The sequence below is a fragment of the Tiliqua scincoides genome, chromosome 7 (assembly GCF_035046505.1).
Source record: "Tiliqua scincoides isolate rTilSci1 chromosome 7, rTilSci1.hap2, whole genome shotgun sequence".
NCBI lineage: Eukaryota > Metazoa > Chordata > Lepidosauria > Squamata > Scincidae > Tiliqua > Tiliqua scincoides.
Window position 1 is genome coordinate 12,422,383 of NC_089827.1, and position 22,038 is coordinate 12,444,420.

Below are 22,038 nucleotides of genomic sequence, written 5' to 3' on the forward strand. Positions count from 1 at the left end.
CGGTTTTGTTTTTGTTTTGAACGACTGCTGTGTCTACTATCTTATGAATCCAGCAGTAAAAGTGCAGGGCTGTGTGGGGTTTTCCAGCGTGCCACACATATTATACCTCCTGTGAACAGGCTTCTGATCTGTTTCTTTCTGGTGAATAAATTAGCTTCTTCCTGGTTTATAATGCATGATCTGCAATTCTCTATAACTAAACTGCTGTCCAGAAGAATCACAGGAACAAGACATGAACATTGTTCAGGAATATAATTGCTATTTTCACCGTTCCCCCCCCCCCCCCGAACACCTCTCCCCAAATTACAGGATAAATATGCTATACACTGAGCTGAATGCAAGAGCCACACAGGAAGCCCAACCAGATTCCCATTCACAGAAACCGCATATGGACTAGAACAGCATTTCTCAAACTATGGGTCACAACACTGCAGCCTTTGGGATGTTTGGGGAATTTTTTAAAATACGTAGATCAGCATCTGCTTGGGAGGGTTAGGAGGATTCCTAAAAAATTTCAATTCATTTTTAAAACTTATACTTATTCTAAATTTTCCATGTACTTACTTACTTAGAGCCCGATCCTGTGCTTGGCGGGATGGCTCCGTCCAGCCGAACACAGTCGCAAACATGCTGTAAGGCACGTTGGCCAGGCTCACCACCAGGTCCCATATCTTGGCGGTCTCACGGACCGCCAGAATGCAGAACGGGAGGCAGAGTGTTCCGTGGAGAGGGGAGGCAGGTGGGGGGTGGAGAGAGGGCGGAGGGAGGCATGCCGGGGGGCGGGCGGGAGCAGGATCCGTGGAGCTGTGCTCCGTAGGATCCAGGGCACTTGTGGAAGGCTGCGTGCCCTAACTTCCACGAGCGTCTTTACCTTTCCACTGACCTTTTGCGGGGCTGCTTCCCTTACTCGGGGGAAGGGGACAAATGTCCCCTTCTCCCGAGGTGCCTCCTGTGGTAGCGCGGGAGGCGCTGGATTCGGCGACAGCCCTCCTCAGTGCCATGGAGCCTGGGCACCCTGGGAAGCTCAGGATTGGGCTGCCCATTGATTTGATTTGGGTGATATTGGAGTATGGGGGTATTAAAAATTTTCCTGCTTAATGATTTCACTTCTGGCCATAACATCACTTCCAGGTTAATGACATCACTTCTGGTGGGTCACAAGAGATTGCCATTCTAAAACGTGGTCCGTGGCAGAGGGGGCGGGGCCTGAGGTGGCTGAGTAGTCATGTTTTTCTGAGCTCCTGGAAAGCTCTTGGAAAACAAGCTATTCCTTCCCAGAATAGTGGGTCTGATGAGATCTAAGGATCAGTGGCCAGGAGAGGCCTTGATCCTACAGATGGTGTACGGTTTCGGAGAAGAAGGGTCCAGCCAGAGACTGTTTTTTTCTCCAAAGGAACCCAGCCATCAATGTCGGTGATGGTGAGGATTCAATGTTGAAATTAAGCTGAAGGCTCCAAGCAGGGAAGGAGTTGAAAGAAGCAAGTGAGTTTTGTTCCATTGTGTATGTCTGGCATTAATTGACTAATTGACTGCCTGATTAAGCTTTTGCCTGAGAGAAGGAGAAGGAGGGGCAGGCTTTCCCCTTCCTGGGAGAAGAGTGAGGAGGCTCTGGGTATTTGTTTGTTGATGTGAGAAGAAGCTTTGGAGGCGATCTGCCAAGCTTGTTATGGAAATATGAGTGCATAACTCTAACTTTATAAATCTAAAATTTGTTGGATTACAAATTAACCATCTTGGAATACAATTATTGTTGCGGAGTGTTCAGTTTCATTTTCCTGTGGAGAGCTTGTGGAGTGCCTGTGGAGAGCGGCTGGAGACCTGCATTTTTTTTGTTTTACAAAAGTGGTTGATTGTTTACATTCCTTTGATTATCTCCTGGAAAGGAATGCGGTTGACATAGAAACAAATATAAATAACAGAAATAAGATATAAACAGAAATAAGAACATCAGGGACATCTAGTGGAATAAAAAAGATACTACAAGGACAAGAACAGGACTTGACAAATGAAATAAGAAGAAAGAAGATATAAGAAGGAAGAAAAAGGATGTCAGGAAAAGGAGCGAAAGTTAGGAGCTCTTCACCCCCCGAGTCCAGCTTGGGAAAACTAACACAAGAGGAACCGAAAGGGAAAGAATGGAAGCAGACAATACAAGACAATATAGAGAAATTCCAACAGAATTTCAAAACAATATAGAGAAATTCCAACAGAATTTCAAAACAAAGTCCAACAGACTGCCAGGAGATGTGCTAACGACTACTGGCTCCAGCTCTGTTCCGAGATACAGATAGCAGCTGACACGGGCAACATCAAGGGGATGTATGATGGTATCAAGCAGGCCCTAGGTCCAACACAGAAGAAAATTGCCCCTCTGAAGTCTGCCACAGGCGAGGTCATCCAGGATCAGGCGCAGCAGATGGAACGCTGGGTGCAGCACTACTCTGAGCTATATTCCAGAGAAAATGTAGTCACCGAAGAAGCACTGAACAACATTGAGTGCCTGCCTGTGCTGGAAGAGCTTGACAGTGAACCAACCCTAGAACTTCACGTGGCCCTGGACTCCCTTGCCTTTGGCAAGGCACCTGGAAAGACAGCATCCCTGCTGAAGTCCTAAAATGCTGCAAAGAGATCATCGTCACTGAGCTGCATGAAATCCTCTGTCTCTGCTGGAGAGAAGGTGGAGTACCTCAAGACATGAGGGATGCAAACATCATCACGCTGTACAAGAACAAAGGTGACAGGGGTGACTGCAACAACTACCGCGGCATCTCTCTCCTTAGCGTTGTAGGAAAGCTGTTTGCCCGAGTTGTACTAAAGAGGCTCCAGGTACTTGCAGAGAGCGTCTATCCAGAATCGCAGTGTGGATTCCGAGCCAACAGGTCCACCACTGATATGGTATTCTCCCTTAGACAACTGCAGGAGAAATGCAGGGAACAACGACAGCCACTCTTTATAGCCTTCATAGATCTCACAAAGGCTTTCGACCTGGTCAGCAGAGACGGCCTCTTCAAGATTCTCCCCAAGATTGGATGTCCACCCAGGCTCCTCAGCATCATCAGATCTTTCCACAAGGACATGAAGGGCACTGTTGTCTTCGATGGCTCCACATCAGACCCTTTTGACATCCGAAGCGGAGTGAAGCAGGGCTGTGTAAGAACACAGCACCAACCTTGTTTGGGATTTTCTTCGCTGTCCTGCTGAAGCAGGCCTTTGGAACTGCAACAGAAGGCATCTATCTCCGGACCAGATCAGACGGAAAGCTCTTCAACCTCTCCAGACTGAGAGCAAAATCCAAAGTCCAGCTGAAATGTCTGCGTGACTTCCTCTTTGCCGACGATGCAGCTGTCACTACCCACTCTGCCAAAGATCTCCAGCAGCTCATGGATCGTTTTAGCAAGGCCTGCCAAGATTTTGGACTGACAATCAGCCTGAAGAAAACACAGGTCATGGTTCAGGATGTGGACTCACCTCCCTGCATTACAATCTCTGAGCATGAACTGGAGGTTGTCCATGACTTTGTGTACCTTGGCTCAACGATCTCCGACACTCATTCTCTCGATACCGAGCTAAACAAGCGCATCGGTAAAGCAGCTACCACGTTTTCCAGACTCACAAAGAGAGTCTGGTCCAACAAGAAGCTGACGGAACATACCAAGATCCAGGTCTACAGAGCTTGCGTCCTGAGTACACTTCTGTACTGCAGCGAGTCATGGACTCTTCGCTCACAACAGGAGAGGAAACTGAGCGCTTTCCACATGCGCTGCCTCCGACGCATCCTCGGCATCACCTGGCAGGACAAAGTTCCAAACAACACAGTCCTGGAACGTGCTGGAATCCCTAGCATGTATTCACTGCTGAAACAGAGACGCCTGCGTTGACTTGGTCATGTCGTGAGAATGGATGATGGCCGGATCCCAAAGGATCTCCTCTATGGAGAACTCGTGCAAGGAAAGCGCCCTACAAGTAGACCACAGCTGCGATACAAGGACATCTGCAAGAGGGATCTGAAGGCCTTAGGGATGGACCTCAACAAGTGGGAAACCCTGGCCTCTGAGCGGCCCGCTTGGAGGCAGGCTGTGCAGCATGGCCTTTCCCAGTTTGAAGAGACACTTGGCCAACAGTCTGAGGCTAAGAGGCAAAGAAGGAAGGCCCATAGCCAGGGAGACAGACCAGGGACAGACTGCACTTGCTCCCGGTGTGGAAGGGATTGTCACTCCCGGATTGGCCTTTTCAGCCACACTAGACGCTGTGCCAGAACCACCTTTCAGAGCGCGATACCATAGTCTTTCGAGACTGAAGGTTGCCAATTCATACATAGAGAAATTAGTGGTGATGGAACAGCAACAAACAAATCAATAACTACACAACTAAATGATCTTAGTGTGCAACTTAAAGATGTTATATCTGAATCACATGAGAAAAAACAAAAGGATTATGGAAAAAGGATTGGAAATGGGAAAGCAACAAGCAAATCGATATTTACAAATCCAAATTAGCCTGGAAATCTTAATTCAACAGACAAATGAGTCTAATATGCAACAAACAGGAGAGGATCAACAAAAGAGCAAAGAAATGGAAGATAAATCCAAAACACTGGAGACAACACAAAACAAACAATTGGAAGAGACAATGTTATTGGCGATAGCTTGGAAGATAAAGACTCAAAAGTCACCAGACCACAAAGGAGAAGAAATACTTCAACTAACTGATGCAGATTGGATTGATCAAGTGAAGGAAGAAGAAATACTTCAACCAACTGCCATAGATTGGAATGATCAAGTGAAGGAGATGACTCATCAAGATGTTGATTTAGCAAGAAGGGCGAGTACATTAAACCATGATCTGTTAAGAGGAATTCATGTGAAATTTATTAGAAAAAAAGATGGAAAGTTAAAGTCTAGAGAAGAGACGAGATTTGGCAGACCTGTGGATATTTAGGTTGGAGACAAGGCAACAGATAAAAAGAAAGACAGTAATGTGTTAATTTTGTATGTTAGAAATTAAAGTTTATTAGATGTCAATGAGAATTTATATAAGTTTTATAGGTGATATGTAATATGTATAAAATTTTAGTTAGCTTGATATTAATAGATGTTAGAATTTTAGAGGACAATTTTAATGAATTAGAAGTAATTTTAGGTGATATTGTTTTGGATGTTTACGTATATGTTTATGTATTTAGTCATGTGGATCTATTAATTTTGGATGTTATAGCTAGAGAAATGATATATGTGATTAGGATATTAAAAGTGGTTAGAATTTAATAAGATATTGGATTATGATACTAATTTTTGTGAGGATTTTATATGCTAGATACTGGAAAGACACAAAGATCCCAATGAAAGATGAATTAATAGAGAAAATAATGAATGTGGTGGAAATGGACAGATTTCTAGAGAGCTTGGATCAACAGTGAAACCGATATAGGAGGTCTGGTCTGGGCAGGAGGCCTGGTCTAGAGGGTAGAGCCTCCGTCTGCCTGAAGGTAACATCCACAAGGTCGCCAGTTCGAGGCCACCGGCACCATGCGACCTTGAAGCAGCTGATAAGCTGAAGCCGAGCTATTCCATCTGCTCTAAGCGTGGGAGGATGGAGGCCAGAATGTGAAGCCAGATCGGAATGAAACACCTGAATGTAGTGGTTCTTGAAAGAAAGAACCTTCTTTGAAATTGTAAAAATCCCTATTTAATAAGGGATTTAATAAAGCCTGCCTATGTAAACCACCTTGAATAAAGTCTTGAATAAAGACCAAGAAAGGCGGTATATAAATACCTGTTACTATTATAGATTGAGTAATGAAAATTATTTTATGCTTGGTTGAAAATAAAGTTGTGGAAGTATAAGATAGGATATTTAGATGAATGTATTATATAATATATTATATATGATATGATAGATAAATGATAAATGATATTAAGAGGCTAACGTAGAAGAGGAACTAGACTAGGAAATAGGTAATGATTTATTAGTTATAGTGATGTATGATATCTTGCACCCTCTAATACTGTGCTTATGTATTGTATGTATTGTATTATGTGTGTTTGTTATTTTTGTTTTTGGAAAAATTAAAAAAATTAATAAAAAAAATAAAACGTGGTTGCTGGTGCTAAAAAGTTTTAGAACCATTACACTAGATAGTTCCTATTTTTCTAATAAATAGTAAACCGCTTGGAACTCTATCAAAAAAAGTATGGTATTCAGAAGCACACAGGAAACAAACATGTAGACCAGAAATTTTCAACCAGTGTGCCACAAAAGGTTTGGAGTTTGGGAGCAGGTCATTTATTAGTAGGGCCATTGAGGGATATGACCACACTACTGCAGGGGCAGATCCAGTGTTTGTGTTTGGGGGGGCATGAGCACTACCTTAACTTCAGAGTCCAGGTCAACCAGGTGGGTAGACTGGGGTCACAGCCCAGACTTGGAGCCCAGATCTACCTGCTAGGTAGATCTGGGCTCCTGGTTGAGCTTATGGCCTCCATGGGCTCCATCTCAGACAGCAGTGCTGTTAAATTACCATTTCATGAATTGATGTGTATTGAAAGAATGGGAAAATTCCATCATAATCACTGTTACAACACACCAAAGGAAGTTAAAGTATAACAACTCTTAATCCCCATTAAGTGGTTTTGATGTTGCCTTGGAGAAAATTTTGGGTATTTTATATGAAATAATAATATAGTGTGCAATTTACTATAACACTAGACCAATTCAGTGGTGAAAGTAATATGTAATTTTCTTTTAATGAAAAGTCGACAAGTACATTATTTTTCTAGCGCTGTAATTAAGCCAGCTACATGCAACTTTGTTCAACAAAATGGAGAGACTTTCTCTTTCAAAAAATAAATGAAGAAACAGGATGAACAGGATATCACTGTGGGCACGATCCTAACCCCTTATGTCAGTACTTTCCAGCACTGGCATAGCGGTGCCAATGAGACGTTTGCTATGGGTTGGGTGTCACTCACGGAGGCCTCCTCAAAGTAAAGGCATGTTTGTTCCCTTACCTCAGAGTTGCATTGCCCTTAAGTCAGTGCTTGAAAACACTGACATAAGAGATTAGGATTTCGACCTAAGTCCTTCAAGCAATTAAAAATAACAAAAGCTAAAGTTCGCTAGTTGTATTCAGATCAATGGGAATAAGTCAATAAAATCCATCCATTTGAATATCCATGGTTGAGTGTTGCAACTCTATGACTTGTAATAAAATTATGAAATTGGCTAGAAAGAAAATGCACATACCAAGTCACCAAGATCATGTTGCTACCCGAGTATTAGGAATGGTCAGGTGAATGACACATGTGGAGATTCCAACAGCTATTTTGGACAAAAGTTTTAATTGTGAGTAGAAGGAATAGGTCTGGAGATTCCTCGATCCCTGTGATTAATGCAAGTTCAGTGTTTGTTCAATTCCCTGCACCTCCAACTTTACAGATGTAGTCTAAACCACACAACTAGTATTCCCCATAAAATCTGAGATTTGACCTGGCATTTCAAATCTGTTTTAAGCCATGTGTGACTGTTCCAGTAGCGCAGAATTGGAACTGATTATCTAGTGGGCAGCATGAGAAGAAATTATCCTGCTCTTACTGCACACAAGCAGATTATTCAAATTAGCATGCAATCCTATGCATACCTACTCATTCGTACCACTGTGTTCAATGGGACTTGCTCCTAAGAAAGCATGGATAGGATTGGCACCTAGGATGGTGTCATAGCCCAGCAAAGCTCATGGTTTGCAAGCAGAAATTCCATCCCTGGAAAGTTACTCTCAAGCACTGTAGACAAGCCTGAGCTATGGTCTGTCTCACTATAAGGAGCTTCCTATGTACCTAAGATCCAAATCCTAACCAACTTTCCCGCACTGACACAGCCGTGCCAATGGGTCATATGCTGCATCCTGCAGTTGGCTGGCAGCCATGGAGGCCTTCTCAAGGTAGGGGAATGTTTTTTCCCTTACCTCGGAGCTGCACTGCCCTTATCCCATTGCTGGAAAGTTGGTTAGGATTGTGCCCTAAATGTCCCTATTTTTCCCCAGAGGCAGGTTCAGCTTTGGTCCTAATTGGACCCATACTCTACTCCCGTCAAATGCTCACAACAATACATTGCAATGCACACATAACACGACATTGTAGGTTTTATAGAGAACAGCAATGATTTTAATTTTTTTCAGAATTCTTTACTTACTTTTCAAAGGGAATATACACACTTTAGGTTGCAATCCCAACCCCTTACGTCAGTGCTTTCTAGCACTGGCACAGCAGTACCAACGGGACACGTGCTGCATCCTGAAGTTGGGTGTCACCCACGGAGGCCTCCTCAAAGTAAGAGAATGTTTGTTCCCTTACCTCAGAGCTGCATTGCCCTTATATCAGTGCTGGAAAGCACTGACATAAGGGGTTAGGATTGCATCCTTATTTGTTTACTTGTATGCTTACACGTATGAAATTTTATATTAAAATATGCTTAGATCCATTTTGGCCTATTAACTCACATGTATTTTAAAGAACACATTTTTGAAGCTTTCCATTCTACCATAGAGTCTAGGATAAATTTTATTCCTATCTCTAAGAGTTTACAGAACTTGGCTGTGAACCGGGGACCCCACAGAAAATGTTTCCAATTGGGCACCACAGCTCCTAAGGCCGGCCCTGCCCAGAGGCATCTAGAATTAGCAGTTAGCATCAAAAGAAATCTGCAATTGGAAAGACACTTGGTCAAACTAATTGCAAGCACTTACTACGTTTTAACTAGTGTACAGACTGCTTTGTCCATTTAAAGCAGCATTTGTCCTCCACTGTGCCATTTTGCATGATCCACCTATTAGAAGCACTACCAGAAGCAATGGCAATGATGTCAAACACCAGAAAGAGGCTCAGGATGGATGGGAAGGCTTTTTCGAGCTTGCAAAAAGCACACACTGGAGTTCTGCCTGCTGAGCTGAGTCTCCTACTGCTGCTTGTCATGTTGTGTTGCTGGTCTTGCTGCCAGGCAGCAAGGTCTGGTAGTTCTGCAAGTACCACCAGACACTACCTCATGTACCACTGGTTGAGAAACACTGATTAAGGGCGCAATCCTAACCCACTTTCCAGCACTGGCATAGCTGTGCCAGTGGGGCATATGCTGCATCCTGCAGCTGGGGGGCACGAACGGAGGCTTCCTCAAGGTATGGCAATGTTTGTTCCCTTACCTCGAAGGTGCATTACCCCTATGTCAGTGCTGGAAAGTGGGTTAGGATTTTGCCCTTAAAACAGGGGTGCTCAATAGGTGGATCGCGATCTACCGGTAGATCGCGAGGCAAAATGAGTAGATCGCGGAGCCCTGTCTCTCCAAACTGTTAATATGTCAGTTTCGTCTAGTGACTAGACGAAACTGACATATTTAGCTGACACTGAACTGACACTGAAACTGACACTTTAGCTGCTCTTCAGGCATGCAGCAACAAAACTGACGAAACTGACTAGACTCCAGCAGGGGCTCCATACATTAAAGGGGGTGTCTGTCAGACGCTTCCTTCCCCCCTGGTAGATCTCCGGGCCTTGCTGGGTTTCAAAGTAGCTCTCAAGCCAAAAAAGTGTGAGCACCCCTGCCTTAAAACATTTTCTTATTGCCTCAGTTATTGAGGCAAAGAGAACATCTTTGTCCCACCATTATTCCTGTATGTATTTCAAGGTTTTCTAGAAATGTTTGAGAATGGGATTTTTCAGTTACGTGCTGATCAGAACGGATCCATGATGTTACATCTCTGTGCATTCAGAAGTACACTACCACTATGTACCAATGCAGTGAAATATGAATTATCTCAACAATTTAACTGCATGTGCGCTAAGAAATATGTACTCATGCTTGCCTTCTCCTGGTTTTTTCACTTTTCTCTCTGTCAGGTCTCTGCCAACAATGAAACTCTGGGTGCAATCCTAACCCCTTATGCCAGTGCTTTTCAGCACTGGCACAGCAGTGCCAATGGGATGTGTGCTATATCCTGCAGTTGGGTGTCACTCACGGAGGCCTCCTCAAAGTAAGGGAATATTTGTTCCCTTACCTCAGAGCTGCATTGCCCTTATGTCAGTGCTAGAAAGCACTAACATAAGGGGTTAGGACTGCACCCTCTGTCAATCACTTGCAGAATAAATCATGACCTACTGCAAAGCCTGCACAAATACATGAAGTACTACATATCCTGAACTAAGAAACAGAGAATAGAAGTAAACAGGAACTCAGAGGAAACAACTCCCCAAGATAAAAGAGTTAGTGAACCGTTACTTCTATCTGACACGGTAACTTAAAACACCCAACCTGTTCAAACTCCCCAAATATACATGCCCAGGAATGTCTCATGCTCCATTTGGGTGCCTTCATGCTAAATAGGAAGTGCAAGAAGCATTATACCACTAGCAGCAGCCCAAAAGTTTTGGTGCACTGGAATCCTGGTTTTCTTGCTCGCTTCTCTGCACTTCATCCCTCCTGCTAAGTTTGGAATTACCTCCCTTTTCCTTTGCGATACAGATATTTGCTGGAAATCTTACAAGCAACCCAAAAGACAGACAGACAGAGAGAGAGAGACTCTGGGTCAATAACTTGGCATTCTGCTGAGTAACAAACACACTATGGGCGCAATCCTAACAGGCAGTTATGCTGGTATAGGTGGCACTGGAGGGTCACAAACGTGCCGTAAAGCACATTTGCGCCTCCTTAGGTGGGAGCTGCGTTGGCGCATTCAGATACGCCGACGTGTGGACGGCAGCAGAGGCCTCCGCCGCGGCTCCTGCACTGCCGCTTGTGTCGGAAAGGTAGGCATAGGGAGGGGGCAGGAGAGAGGCGCGCAGCCCTTACCCATGGGTAAGGGGAAGAGCTTCCCTTTGTCCGTGGCTGAGCTGCTGCTTGCTGCAATCCCGCATTGGATGCAGCGCAAGCCTCCTGGCTTGCCTGCTCCAGTGCAGGTTAGGATTGCGCCCTATATAAAATACATGCAGTAGAACAGCAGATTCAACATAACCAGCTACCAAGTGAAACGTAACTGTCCAATCCTATGGGCACACTAGCAGTGCAATTTGCTTTACATCAATCACAAAAGGGCAAGCACCGTTCAGCGCAGCTTGGCCACCATCAAAAGCAGCCACATGCCAGTGGCCTGCTAAGGAGACCTGGCACTTGTATGAAAGTGCAGAGGGCAGGCAAGGGCAGAGGGTGGAAGGGGGCAGGGAGGGTGAGAAAAGGGGTAGAGACCAGAGTAAGGAGGGGGGATGTCAAAGCCAAGAAGGGGGCAGTATCTTTCTATAGCCACCAATATCCTATCCTCCTTCCTAGCCTTGATCCATTTCCCTGGGTTCACTGACTCAGATATGCAACTTGCTGGTGCAGGTCTGCCAGCGGACGCTTTCCCTGGGCAAGGGAACAAATGGGCCATTGGCCACGGCTCCCCATTAGGGTTACAATCCTATACATTGTATAGGGTGGCAGGTTTTTTGTGAGGATTCCACGGGTTTACTGGCTGGTTACCGCAGCTCCCCGGGGAGCCACAGCTCACAGTTTGGAAACCAATGGTAATAGACCCAGGGGAAGCACTGAAGCACTTGCAGAAAACAGTACAAGGAAGCAAAAATTGTTTTTCTTCCTTGGAATCCATACCTGCCCACAGGTTTGAGAACTCTTGACAAAAAGCAGTTTGAAGGGTTCAGATTAGGCTGTGAATGTCCTTCATCCTCTCACCTTTAAATGACCTCTGGTCAGCCGTGTGGGTTGATTTCCCGCTATTTTGTGTAATCACTTCCTAAGAGGCCATTTGGTGGAGTCACCATTCATACAAGGCTTTCAGAAATGGTCTAAACCTTACACATTGAATTATATAGCCCCTGTTTTAAGTACCCACATCCTTTACATGATTACATATAATTTTGCAAAAACACAAACAGAAGAAACTTGTGTTTGACCAACACAGCAGTGTTGTTAGTACACAGGGAGTAATATTTATAGAAGAACAATTAAAAAGAGAATTGTACAGGTGTGTTTAGTCCATCTGCTCCTAAGATCAAAAAGTTAAGCAAAACAATCATGAAAGCAGTGCGTGAGAAATTCAAGGACAAGGAAATATATTTCATAAATCTTGAGATCCAAGAATCTTCTGCCATGCTTTGCTATTTACAATGTATGTCATTTGCACAGTAGCTCCTGAACTGCTATTCTCTGCTACTGTTTGTTATGTATACCATATAGGGATAACAATATGTTTTCAGATTATTGTAGCAAAGTGATTTATAGCGTTTACAAGAATATTCGAGGAGTAAATATAGATATGTTACTTTACTTGGTGCCTGTAAAATGAAAAAAAAGAAAGCAATTTTGCTTCCAAGTATATATATACACTCAAGGTACATGTACACAAACTTGGTTGTTTCTGATATGCTGTTACAAGAAAAATCATCATGCTGCCAGAATAAAAGACAGTGGAAGACAAGCAGCCAAACAGTGGGATTCAGAGAGGACTGGAACAGAACCCACCAGATGATTGCACCACCTGTCACCTCAAACAGCTGCTACAGCTAGACAAAGGTTTCTGACACCTTTTATATACGGTTGCAAAGTCTGTACATAAAAAGTGTGTAAGCAGAACAAGAATATGTGCTCCTGGAAAATCTTTGCAGAAGTACATGGCATTGTTTGTCGTCATTCACATGTCCCATTATAGTTGTGATGAATTGGGAGGATCATAATAATGTGTTTGTTATGTAATAACAACATGATGGATGAAATGAATCACAGCAACTTATGAAAATCATTTCTAATCCATCCACCAACCATGTTGTTGAGTGTAGTGCACAAAGTACAAGGGGGAGCGATAAAAGGATAATAGCAGAAAACTTGAAAGGATGGTATCACTTTAAAACTGTTTAAACCAAAGGAAGAGAGCAAGAACTGATTTTTTTTTCCCCTTCCTGGGCCTCCTAAAGGAAATAGACAGAAATGTGGCAAGACCCCCCAAAAATGAAACCCCAGTTTTCAGCAAATCTTTCCCCAGTAATGCTTGCTATCTGCATGGCAATGCTGTACAGCACAAAATGTCGCTGTGAGTTCCATAACTCCTTGCATCCTGAGTACACCGAGTATAACATAACTTGCGTCCTGAGTACACTTCTGTACTGCAGTGAGTCATGGACTCTTTGCTCACAACAGGAGAGGAAACTGAATGCTTTCCACATGCGCTGCCTCCGACGCATCCTCGGCATCACCTGGCAGGACAAAGTTCCAAACAACACATTCCTGGAACGAGCTGGAATCCCTAGCATGTAGGCACTGCTGAAACAGAGACGGCTGCGTTGGCTCGGTCATGTCGTGAGAATGGATGATGGCCGGATCCCAAAGGATCTCCTCTATGGAGAACTCGTGCAAGGAAAGTGCCCTACAGGTAGACCACAGCTGCGATACAAGGACATCTGCAAGAGGGATCTGAAGGCCTTAGGAATGGACCTCAACAGGTGGGAAACCTTGGCCTCTGAGCGTCCCGCTTGAAGGCAGGCTGTGCAGCATGGCCTTTCCCAGTTTGAAGAGACACTTGGCCAACAGTCTGAGGCAAAGAAGGAAGGCCCATAGCCAGGGAGACAGACTGCACTTGCTCCCAGTGTGGAAGGGATTGTCACTCCCGAATCAGCCTTTTCAGCCACACTAGACACTGTTCCAGAACCACCATTCAGAGCGCAATACCATAGTCTTTCGAGACTGAAGGTTGCCAACTACTACTGAGTTCCATAACATGTTGTTCCATTCACCTTGTTGTATTTGATATACCCAGGTTTCATAAGCAAATACAGATGTGGCAAGTAATTACATAATTGCTGTAATCAGTACTTCTATTGTAAAATTAGTTATTTCCACATCTGTGCTGCCAGATTCCCAGCCCAAGCACAGCCTGGAGAATTACACCCACTTTTAGCTAATTAACTCCCCTTCTTTCCTCAAAAATGACCCTGGTACTGCCTTGCGGTACTGCTGGACCCCACCACCAGGGTAGCTCGCCTGTTTAACCTACTGAGGTCCTCCTTCCTGCCAGCAGCCCCCTGCCCCTACAGCAGTCCCTTGGTCCTTAGCAGGTCTTGGGCACAGCAGCCAAACACCAGTCTTAGTAGTTTCTGCTCCAGCAGCTTCCAAAGCCCATTCACACATCAATTCCTCAGTCCATTTCTCCCCTTCCTCAAGCAAGTCCATTTCTCCCCTCCTTCTGCTACCCACACCCAACTCTCCCTTCATCAGGTGCTTTTATGCATGAGGGCCCTATTGCCCTCAAGTGGCTGCAGCTGTGCAGCACACTCTGCTGGATGCCCAGGCCTTACCCTTAAAGGGGCCACTGCTGACACCACATCTGCCTCCTCACCAGATCTTCCTTGATTCCAATACAAGTGGGGGAGGGGAGCAGATCTCTATACAGACCAGTGCAAAAACAATAAGCTACGCCAGTCAGTCTCCTTTCCAACCTGCACTCCTTCTCCAACCCACACCCCTCTTCCTTCATCAGGTGCTTGTTATATCCCTGAGGGCCCTATTGCCTTCAAGCGGCTGCAGCTGTGAAGCATACTCTGCTGGATGCCCAGGCCTTACCCTTAAAGGGGCCACTGCTGACACCACATCTACCTCCTCACCAGATCTTCCACTATTCCATTGCAGTGCTTCATTTAAAATGAAATTTCATTATGAACTGACCTCTCACACATGTGCGTTCAATATACTATTACTAATAACTCTACTTTGCCATTTTCTGTAACATTACTATTTCTTTGGTACCAATTCCTCTGTTAGGGCACAGTCCTAACCAGGTATACTCACTTCTGAGTAAGCCCTATTTTGTTCAATGGGGTTTACTCTCAGGAAAGTGTGGTTAGGATTGCAGTCTTAGTCTTACTCAGAAGTAAGCTTCACTGATTTCAATGGGATTTACTCCCAGGTAATTGTGAATGCATCCTGAGTTTCAATTGTGCCTTTGAATCCAGATTCACCCATACAATTTGTACATTGGATTTACGCTGTATGGACCCTATTTGACTACTATACCCGTACATGAATTTCTGGTGGTCCTGGGGGTAGGACAGGGACAATGAATGGATAGGGTCCCTCTTGCCTTCTCATTGCATAGGGAGAAAATGCAGGAAAATACATGCAACCCATACCAAAAGAATATGACTTATTTTACAAACGTCAAGAGGAATTTGATTTTAAAATCTTGAAATCTGATAGTAGCACAATATCCTAAAGTCAGCTAAATAGTTTTAGCTACAGACTAAATGCTTGTTCTTTTTTCCTATCAGGCATCAGTGAGGTTTGGACTGTCAGAATATACCATTCTAAACCAAGGGTCTCTAAACTTTTAGGCCAGAGGGCCACAGGGGACCAAAGGCTTGCCGCAGGCCAGATAGAAGCTTGTTGCAGGCCGGGGTTTGGAGACCCCTGTTCTAAACAATCCAAGAAATGATGAGATAGGCAATAGACGGATACAACAAATAATTGTTTCCCCTTAATACTCACTATATTGGTATCGTGTGGGCTGGTTTGTGTCTGGCTGAAACATACATGTCCAACCCAAAGCTTTGTTTTAGAGACTCCAGCATTCATTACTCCCCAGTTACATATGTTTCAAATAACTTAAATGACTATAGTCTGGAAGTCAGGTCCACTAAAATCAGTAGGATTTATATTCAAACAGTGGCAATCCAAAGGAAAGAAAGCATTTTTAACTTATTGATGTCAATAGAATATACAGCCCAATCCTAACTAACTTGCCAGCACTGATGCAGCCATGACATTCACTATAAGGGAGCCCCCAAATCTGTGGATCCTGTATCTGCGGTTTCAGTTAACCACGGATCAGGTCGATGGAGCCCCCGCACACAGTCTGCTCCCCTTGAAGACAGGGTCTTCTGAACTCGGCAGCAGCCGCATGCATCTGCTCAGAGTCTCTGCCAGGCTCAGAATAATTGTTAGAGGCAAAAAAAATGTCACTTCTGGAAAAAAAAACCTGGAAGTGACATTTTTATGCCTTTAAAAAACATTATAAGGGCCAGGGAAGCCACTGACTGTACATCACCATTAGTACTGTGCATTGGTACTGTTCATCATCATATATGTATACAATGAGCACGTGAATATGCATAGGCAGAGACCAGGTTTGTAAAGTCCTGACCCTGACCTACATGCATCTACTAGCCAGTGTTCTTCAACTTTGGAGTCAGGATCCCAATGGGTGGGTTACAAAGCCTGTGTAGTGGGGGTATGGCAACTTATGAGATTGAAAAAGGTTGAAGATCATTGGACCACCAGGTAAATAGGGAGGCATCTGGTGAACCCCTTCAGGTACCAGAAGATTATGTTCCAGTCCTGCTCAGGTTCTTAGAAACTGTACTAAAATAGCTTTCTTAAACTGCCATGCTTCATGGTGACTTTTCCTGTCCTCTCTAATAAGAACACGAGAGTTCACAGTGAATACACTGTTCACTGTAACTTGTATTTTGTTACAGTGAACAGTGCTAGGAACGGGGAGTGGGCAGCAATGGGGTGGGTAGATATCGTCCTTGGGGGAGGTGGGACCGACAGTGGGGTATCCAGTCTCATACTTTATTTATATATTGGGGTCGTGGTATGAAAAAGGTTGAAGACCACTGGACTAGACCATCTTCATGCAAACAGAGACTGTACAAGCAGTCTAGAAAATGTGTCAAGGCTGGGGCTTGCCTCCACGATCTTGCTCCCCTACTCAAGTTTACTGTATATGCAATGATCATCTGAAAAGTGCTATTGTTTCCCATGCCCATTGTGAATACAGAAGCAGCAGTTTGATTAAAACAGTGCTACTGAAATGACATACATATTAATACACATTTGGGTATGTTTTAACAGGATAACATATTGGTAGGATACACGTTCAGATATTTTGTTTAAATTACTTCCAGTTTAATCAATTGGGGACATGATTGAGACATATGGGGACATGATTGAGACATACAAAATTATGCAGGGGATGGACAGAGTGGATAGGGAGATGCTCTTTACACTCTCACATAACACCAGAACCAGGGGACATCCACTAAAATTGAGTGTTGGGAGAGTTAGAACAAACAAAAGAAAATATTTCTTTACTCAGCGTGTGGTTGGTCTGTGGAACTCCTTGCCACAGGATGTGGTGATGGCGTCTAGCCTGGACGCCTTTAAAAGGGGATTGGACAAGTTTCTGGAGGAAAAATTCATTACGGGGTACAAGCCATGATGTGTATGCGCAACCTCCTAATTTTAGAAATGGGTTATGTCAGAATGCCAGTGCAAGGGAGGGCACCAGGATGAGGTCTCTTGTTATCTGGTGTGCTCCCTGGGGCATTTGGGGGGCCGCTGTGAGATACAGGAAGCTGGACTAGATGGGCCTGTGGCCTGATCCAGTGGGGCTGTTCTTAATTCTTATAGGATTAATACAAATTAAACTAGAAGTAATATAACCCTACTCTTTGCAAGTTTCTAGGTATGCATTAAGGTAATATAAACTTTGCAATACATTTACTGAAATTAGAGCATATCTTACCCCTAAATATAGTATTATTCCATAGAGCATAAATTTCCAGAAAAAACATCGTCTAAGAGCATTGATGAGTCGGGGTCTTTTCTTTGAAGCCAACTCTCTGTCCCATTCCCTGGGGGGGAAAAAAAAAAAAAAGACAATTAAGTTGTGTGACTAAACACAAGGCTCTGAGGCACTAGCATAGTTCAATTCACTCAAGTATATCCAAGGAGATTTAGCTAAGGTGACTAATAAAATAAAGGCTCTGCGGAGACCCCAAGGATGTGATCCTCAATTACTTGGTAGCTCAATAAAAGTTCAAGTGTAGTTCAGCCACATTTTTGGCAGATTTAAATACCTAGCTATACATCATCCTGCAGAGAGTTAATTCATTAAAAAGGTCACACTGTATGTTTTAAAGAAACCTGTTGTACTTCTTAAGACCAATGCACAAATAATAGACAACTAAAGGTTTTGGAGCTCCTCCAAGCAAGAGGAAAACAAAAGACAAGTATTCTAAACTATTCAATTTTGTGACTTTTTCAATGTCCTGAATAAAGCATGTCAGCTATCACTGAACAGACTTCTTGATGGCATAATTTAACCACCAAAATGTTTTCTTTTCTTTATGCTGATCTAAATACTATGCCAAAATAATTTAGATCAGATTTAAACCACCATTATTTCTGAGAACAGCAAAGTTAATTTTCTCATGACATGTGGGAGACAAGGATATAACATCTTCATCATAATTTATGAAGTACACTATTTTCAAATGCTCCAACAGCTTCACATATATCATCTAGTTATTGCTATTTGTCTCAGAGTCATATCCTCATTTGTAACCCCAAGTTAAATCTTAGCTCCCAGGCTCAAACAACTCCCAGAGGTAGTTTAACTAAACCAGAATTTTTGCAGCTATAGGTTCCTGGTTTTTAATCTATTAGGAGGAACCTAAATCATATTAATATGAGATTTGATCCTGGACTCCATATGCAGAAATACTGTATACATGTATTTAATTATTTTATGCACTGTCCTCCAATAAAAATTATCAGGCAAATAATAAAAACAATACAATCATAGGCAACCATCAAAACAACAAACTAGTAGCGGCAGAAAAATTGATATTAAAATCTTAGATGACATTCAGTGCCTGGCCAGTCACTATCTCTAAACCTCACCTACCTCACAAGGTTGTTGTGAAGACAAACGGACGGGTGGAACCATGTATACTGCCCTGAGCCCCTTGTGAGGAAGGGCAGTATAAAAATGTGAAGAATAAATAAATCTGACATGGGAAAGACTAGGAATGTACAGGGGACAGAACTCATATGTGGGGTTCCACTACAGAAAAGATTCTCTCACCTGGTGCCCTCATCTCACTTCAGACAGCAGGTGTACTTGACAAGGGTTTCCGAAGATTGCAGTATATGGAGAGGATGATCAGGCCAAAAACTGAACAATGTCAATACATACCTTTCCAATTTTTCAGATAGATTATCCGCAGAATCAGCAGCAGGGATTTGATAAATGTCTGACAATTCCAGGCGTTGTCTGTAACCCTTTCTCAAAATAGGCTTTGTCCATCTAATAAATAATCAGAATTTTGTCTAATTAATATTGAAAGGTAGCCCTACTCAGACTATATAGTTCAAGATCCCAAGAACAACACAATTAACAACCCAATCCTATCGAAATCCTCGCTGTATCCTACAGAGGATTTTCAGTTGCTAGAGGTCTTCTAGGGGGAAGGGGACATTTTCCTGTTGCCCTGGGGTAAGCCCCAGAAGCTGCTATGGATCAACTTTATGTTGACCTGGGAAGACATATAACCCAGGGAAAGGAATCAGGATTCAACATGCACTGCCGGAAATCCCACTCCCCTCCTGGGCATGGTCTATCCTCCTCCTCTTCCCTGTCATGTCCCCATTCCACCCTCCTCCTACCCTCCTCCTGCCCTCTCTCTGCTTGGAGAGAGCTCCAACTCTCTGCGTTGGCTTAGCTGCTCTGGTGGGTCTCCATTGGTTCGACCTCCCTGCCAGTGGGCCTGCAGTGTGCATCAGCAGAGACAACACTAAGCAGCCTCCACCAACACAACTCTAGTTATGCCAGTGGGGAAAGGAAATAGCACTGGGTGGAAATTCTATACTTCATAGAGGACCTCGGGCATTCTCCGTGCCATGGGACAAACCGCTTTTGAAACTGCAGGGACTTTCAGAATCAGTGTGTGACATGGCACTGGGGCTTGTTCAAGTTAAAATTCCACTGGACAGCCCTTCAACACATCTTAAGCATTCCTTTAGGTTCACTTATATAAGTGATACGCTGCATTAAAATAACTTTTGCATCTATACATTATCCACCACAAATCATGCACAAGGTGAGAATAACGGTTCAAAAACCTTTCCATGTCTTACTTTTAAACAATTTGGATGTGAGAAAAATCAGTTTCATCACTTCCAAGGGTCTTTCTGGTACTGGACTTAGGGTGCAATCCTAACCCATTTTCCCACACTGACGTAAGGGCAATACAACTCAAGGTAAGGGAACAAACATTGCCGTACCTTGAGGAGGCCTCCGTAACTGCCCCCCAGCTGCAGGATGCAGCACATGCCCCACTGGCACGGCCAGTGCTGGAAATTTGGTTAGGATTGCGCCCTTAGACAGGTTCAAATCTCTGCTCAGTCATGAAGCTTCCTGGGTGACTTTGTGCTAGTCTCTACTATACATCTCAGCCTAACCTACCTCAGGGTTGTTGGAAGGAGAAATGGAGGGGAGGAACCTTGCACACCATCCTGAGCTCCTTGGAGGAAGGAGCTATAAAAATGTGAAAATAAATTAAATAGAAGGAATGGGGATAAAATGAACCTTCTCCTCTCCACATGTCCCAGCCCTGAATGGGCTTGACCCCTTTGGCTGTTCTTGTTTGGCTTTGCTTCCCCTCCCCAAAAACGAGCTTCCTGTTGAAAGTACTCTTGGACTGGACTTGCACGTGTGTCTAGTTTGACCCCTAGATAAACTATTTGGTCTCTAGCATTAATGAATATCCAATTTGGATGAAAAGTCATGAATTGCCTCTTTCTTTTTTTGGTGTAAGAGCCACATATGACTTTCGGCATATTTTGGTTATAAGATTTGAGGGCAGCAGGGCCAGCTTTAAGCCAACTGAAGTAATTGCTCCCAGTTGGGTCTGGCAAATTATCTATTCTAGTATGCATTTTTCTATTAAAATGTGCTTAGATCCATTTGGTCCATTAACTCAAATACATTTTTAATTGATTGCTTTCCATTCTATCATAGAGACATAAAATCTATTTATTTATATCTCTTAAGATTCTACAGGCCTTGGCTGTGAACCTGCAAAAAATGTTTCCAGTTGGGCCTCGCAGCTTCTAAGGTCTGCCCTGGAGGGGAGCAATTAGCTACTACTAAAATTTAGAATACTCTACTACAATTTGAAAATGATCGGGTGTGATAAAAGCACCTGGTAATAGGTGGCTGTTTACCAAGGGCGCTGATCCCTTGTCCCTTTAGCAATGGAGGCACTCTTCAGTGAGTCTCATATAAGAAACTACTGCATGCAGGACTTGTTCATCCACGAGTATCTCAGGTATCTCTAAGGCAGCAGATTGTTGGGGAGTACGCACCTGCATTTGCCCACTTATCTTCACCAATCACTTCTCCAATACAGGAGTATCCAAACTTCAGCCCACAGCACGTCATGATAATAATCTCAGGCATAGCACGGCAGTGGCAAAGTTTTACCATTCTGTTCCGCAGCCCCCTTTTTCAAGCCTGATCTCTGCTGCAACTCTGCTGCAACTCCAGAAATCGGGGCGCAGAGCCCTTTGGGGCAATGTGGAGCGAAAGTGGCTGCTGGGCCACAAACTGCTGCAGAGATCAGGTGTGGGAAAAGCAGACTATGGCATGGAGCAGCAAGGCTTTGCCTCCACTGCACCATGCCCAAGATTGTAATAACGGTAAACCGGATCTGGCCTGTGGGCTGGTGTTTGGAGACCCATGCTCTATTAGCACACTACTCCTCTATCTGCTCTGTTATTGCTTCCATTTTCCTCTTCCTTTACTAATTCAGGGAACTAGAGAAAAGGAAGAGAAGCAGTGAAGCATTAATTGTGAAGCGTTAATTGTGCTGCCTCACAGTGGCATCACTATTTCAATTGATTGTTCACAGTCAGTTACAGATTGATCTCCTTGTTCTCTCTTCCCCCCCCCCTTCCCACTACTGCACTTGACTAGTTAGGCTGGTCCGAAGGTAGTGGGTTATTTCAATTGATTGTTCACAGTCAGTTACAGTGGCATTACTAGTGGGGTACGGATCTGGGTCACACTATCGGGGGACAAGTGACACCAAAATGACTGTCTATAAAATTTTTCTGCAGTATTTCAGGGTTTGATTAAAGTCACCGCTTCTCACCTGCCCAAGAACATCAAAGAAGTGCCATGAAGGCCAAGAACAACGGGCAGGCAGAAGACTTATCACACCCCAA

The 22,038-nt window shown here is 43.8% G+C and overlaps 1 protein-coding gene across 1 annotated transcript in view; it reads right to left on the reverse strand.

Annotated features, from left to right (window-relative positions):
- CFTR (CF transmembrane conductance regulator) overlaps positions 1–21,253 on the reverse strand; it is a 93,409-nt gene extending 72,156 nt beyond the window's left edge. The window contains exons 1-3 of the mRNA XM_066633666.1: positions 21,178–21,253; positions 19,007–19,124; positions 17,552–17,660 (exon numbers count right to left, since the gene is read on the reverse strand). Coding sequence (XP_066489763.1) covers positions 17,552–17,660; positions 19,007–19,124; positions 21,178–21,253 — 303 coding nt within the window. The remainder of the gene's footprint in view (positions 1–17,551; positions 17,661–19,006; positions 19,125–21,177) is intronic.
- Between the last annotated feature and the right edge of the window lie 785 nt (positions 21,254–22,038).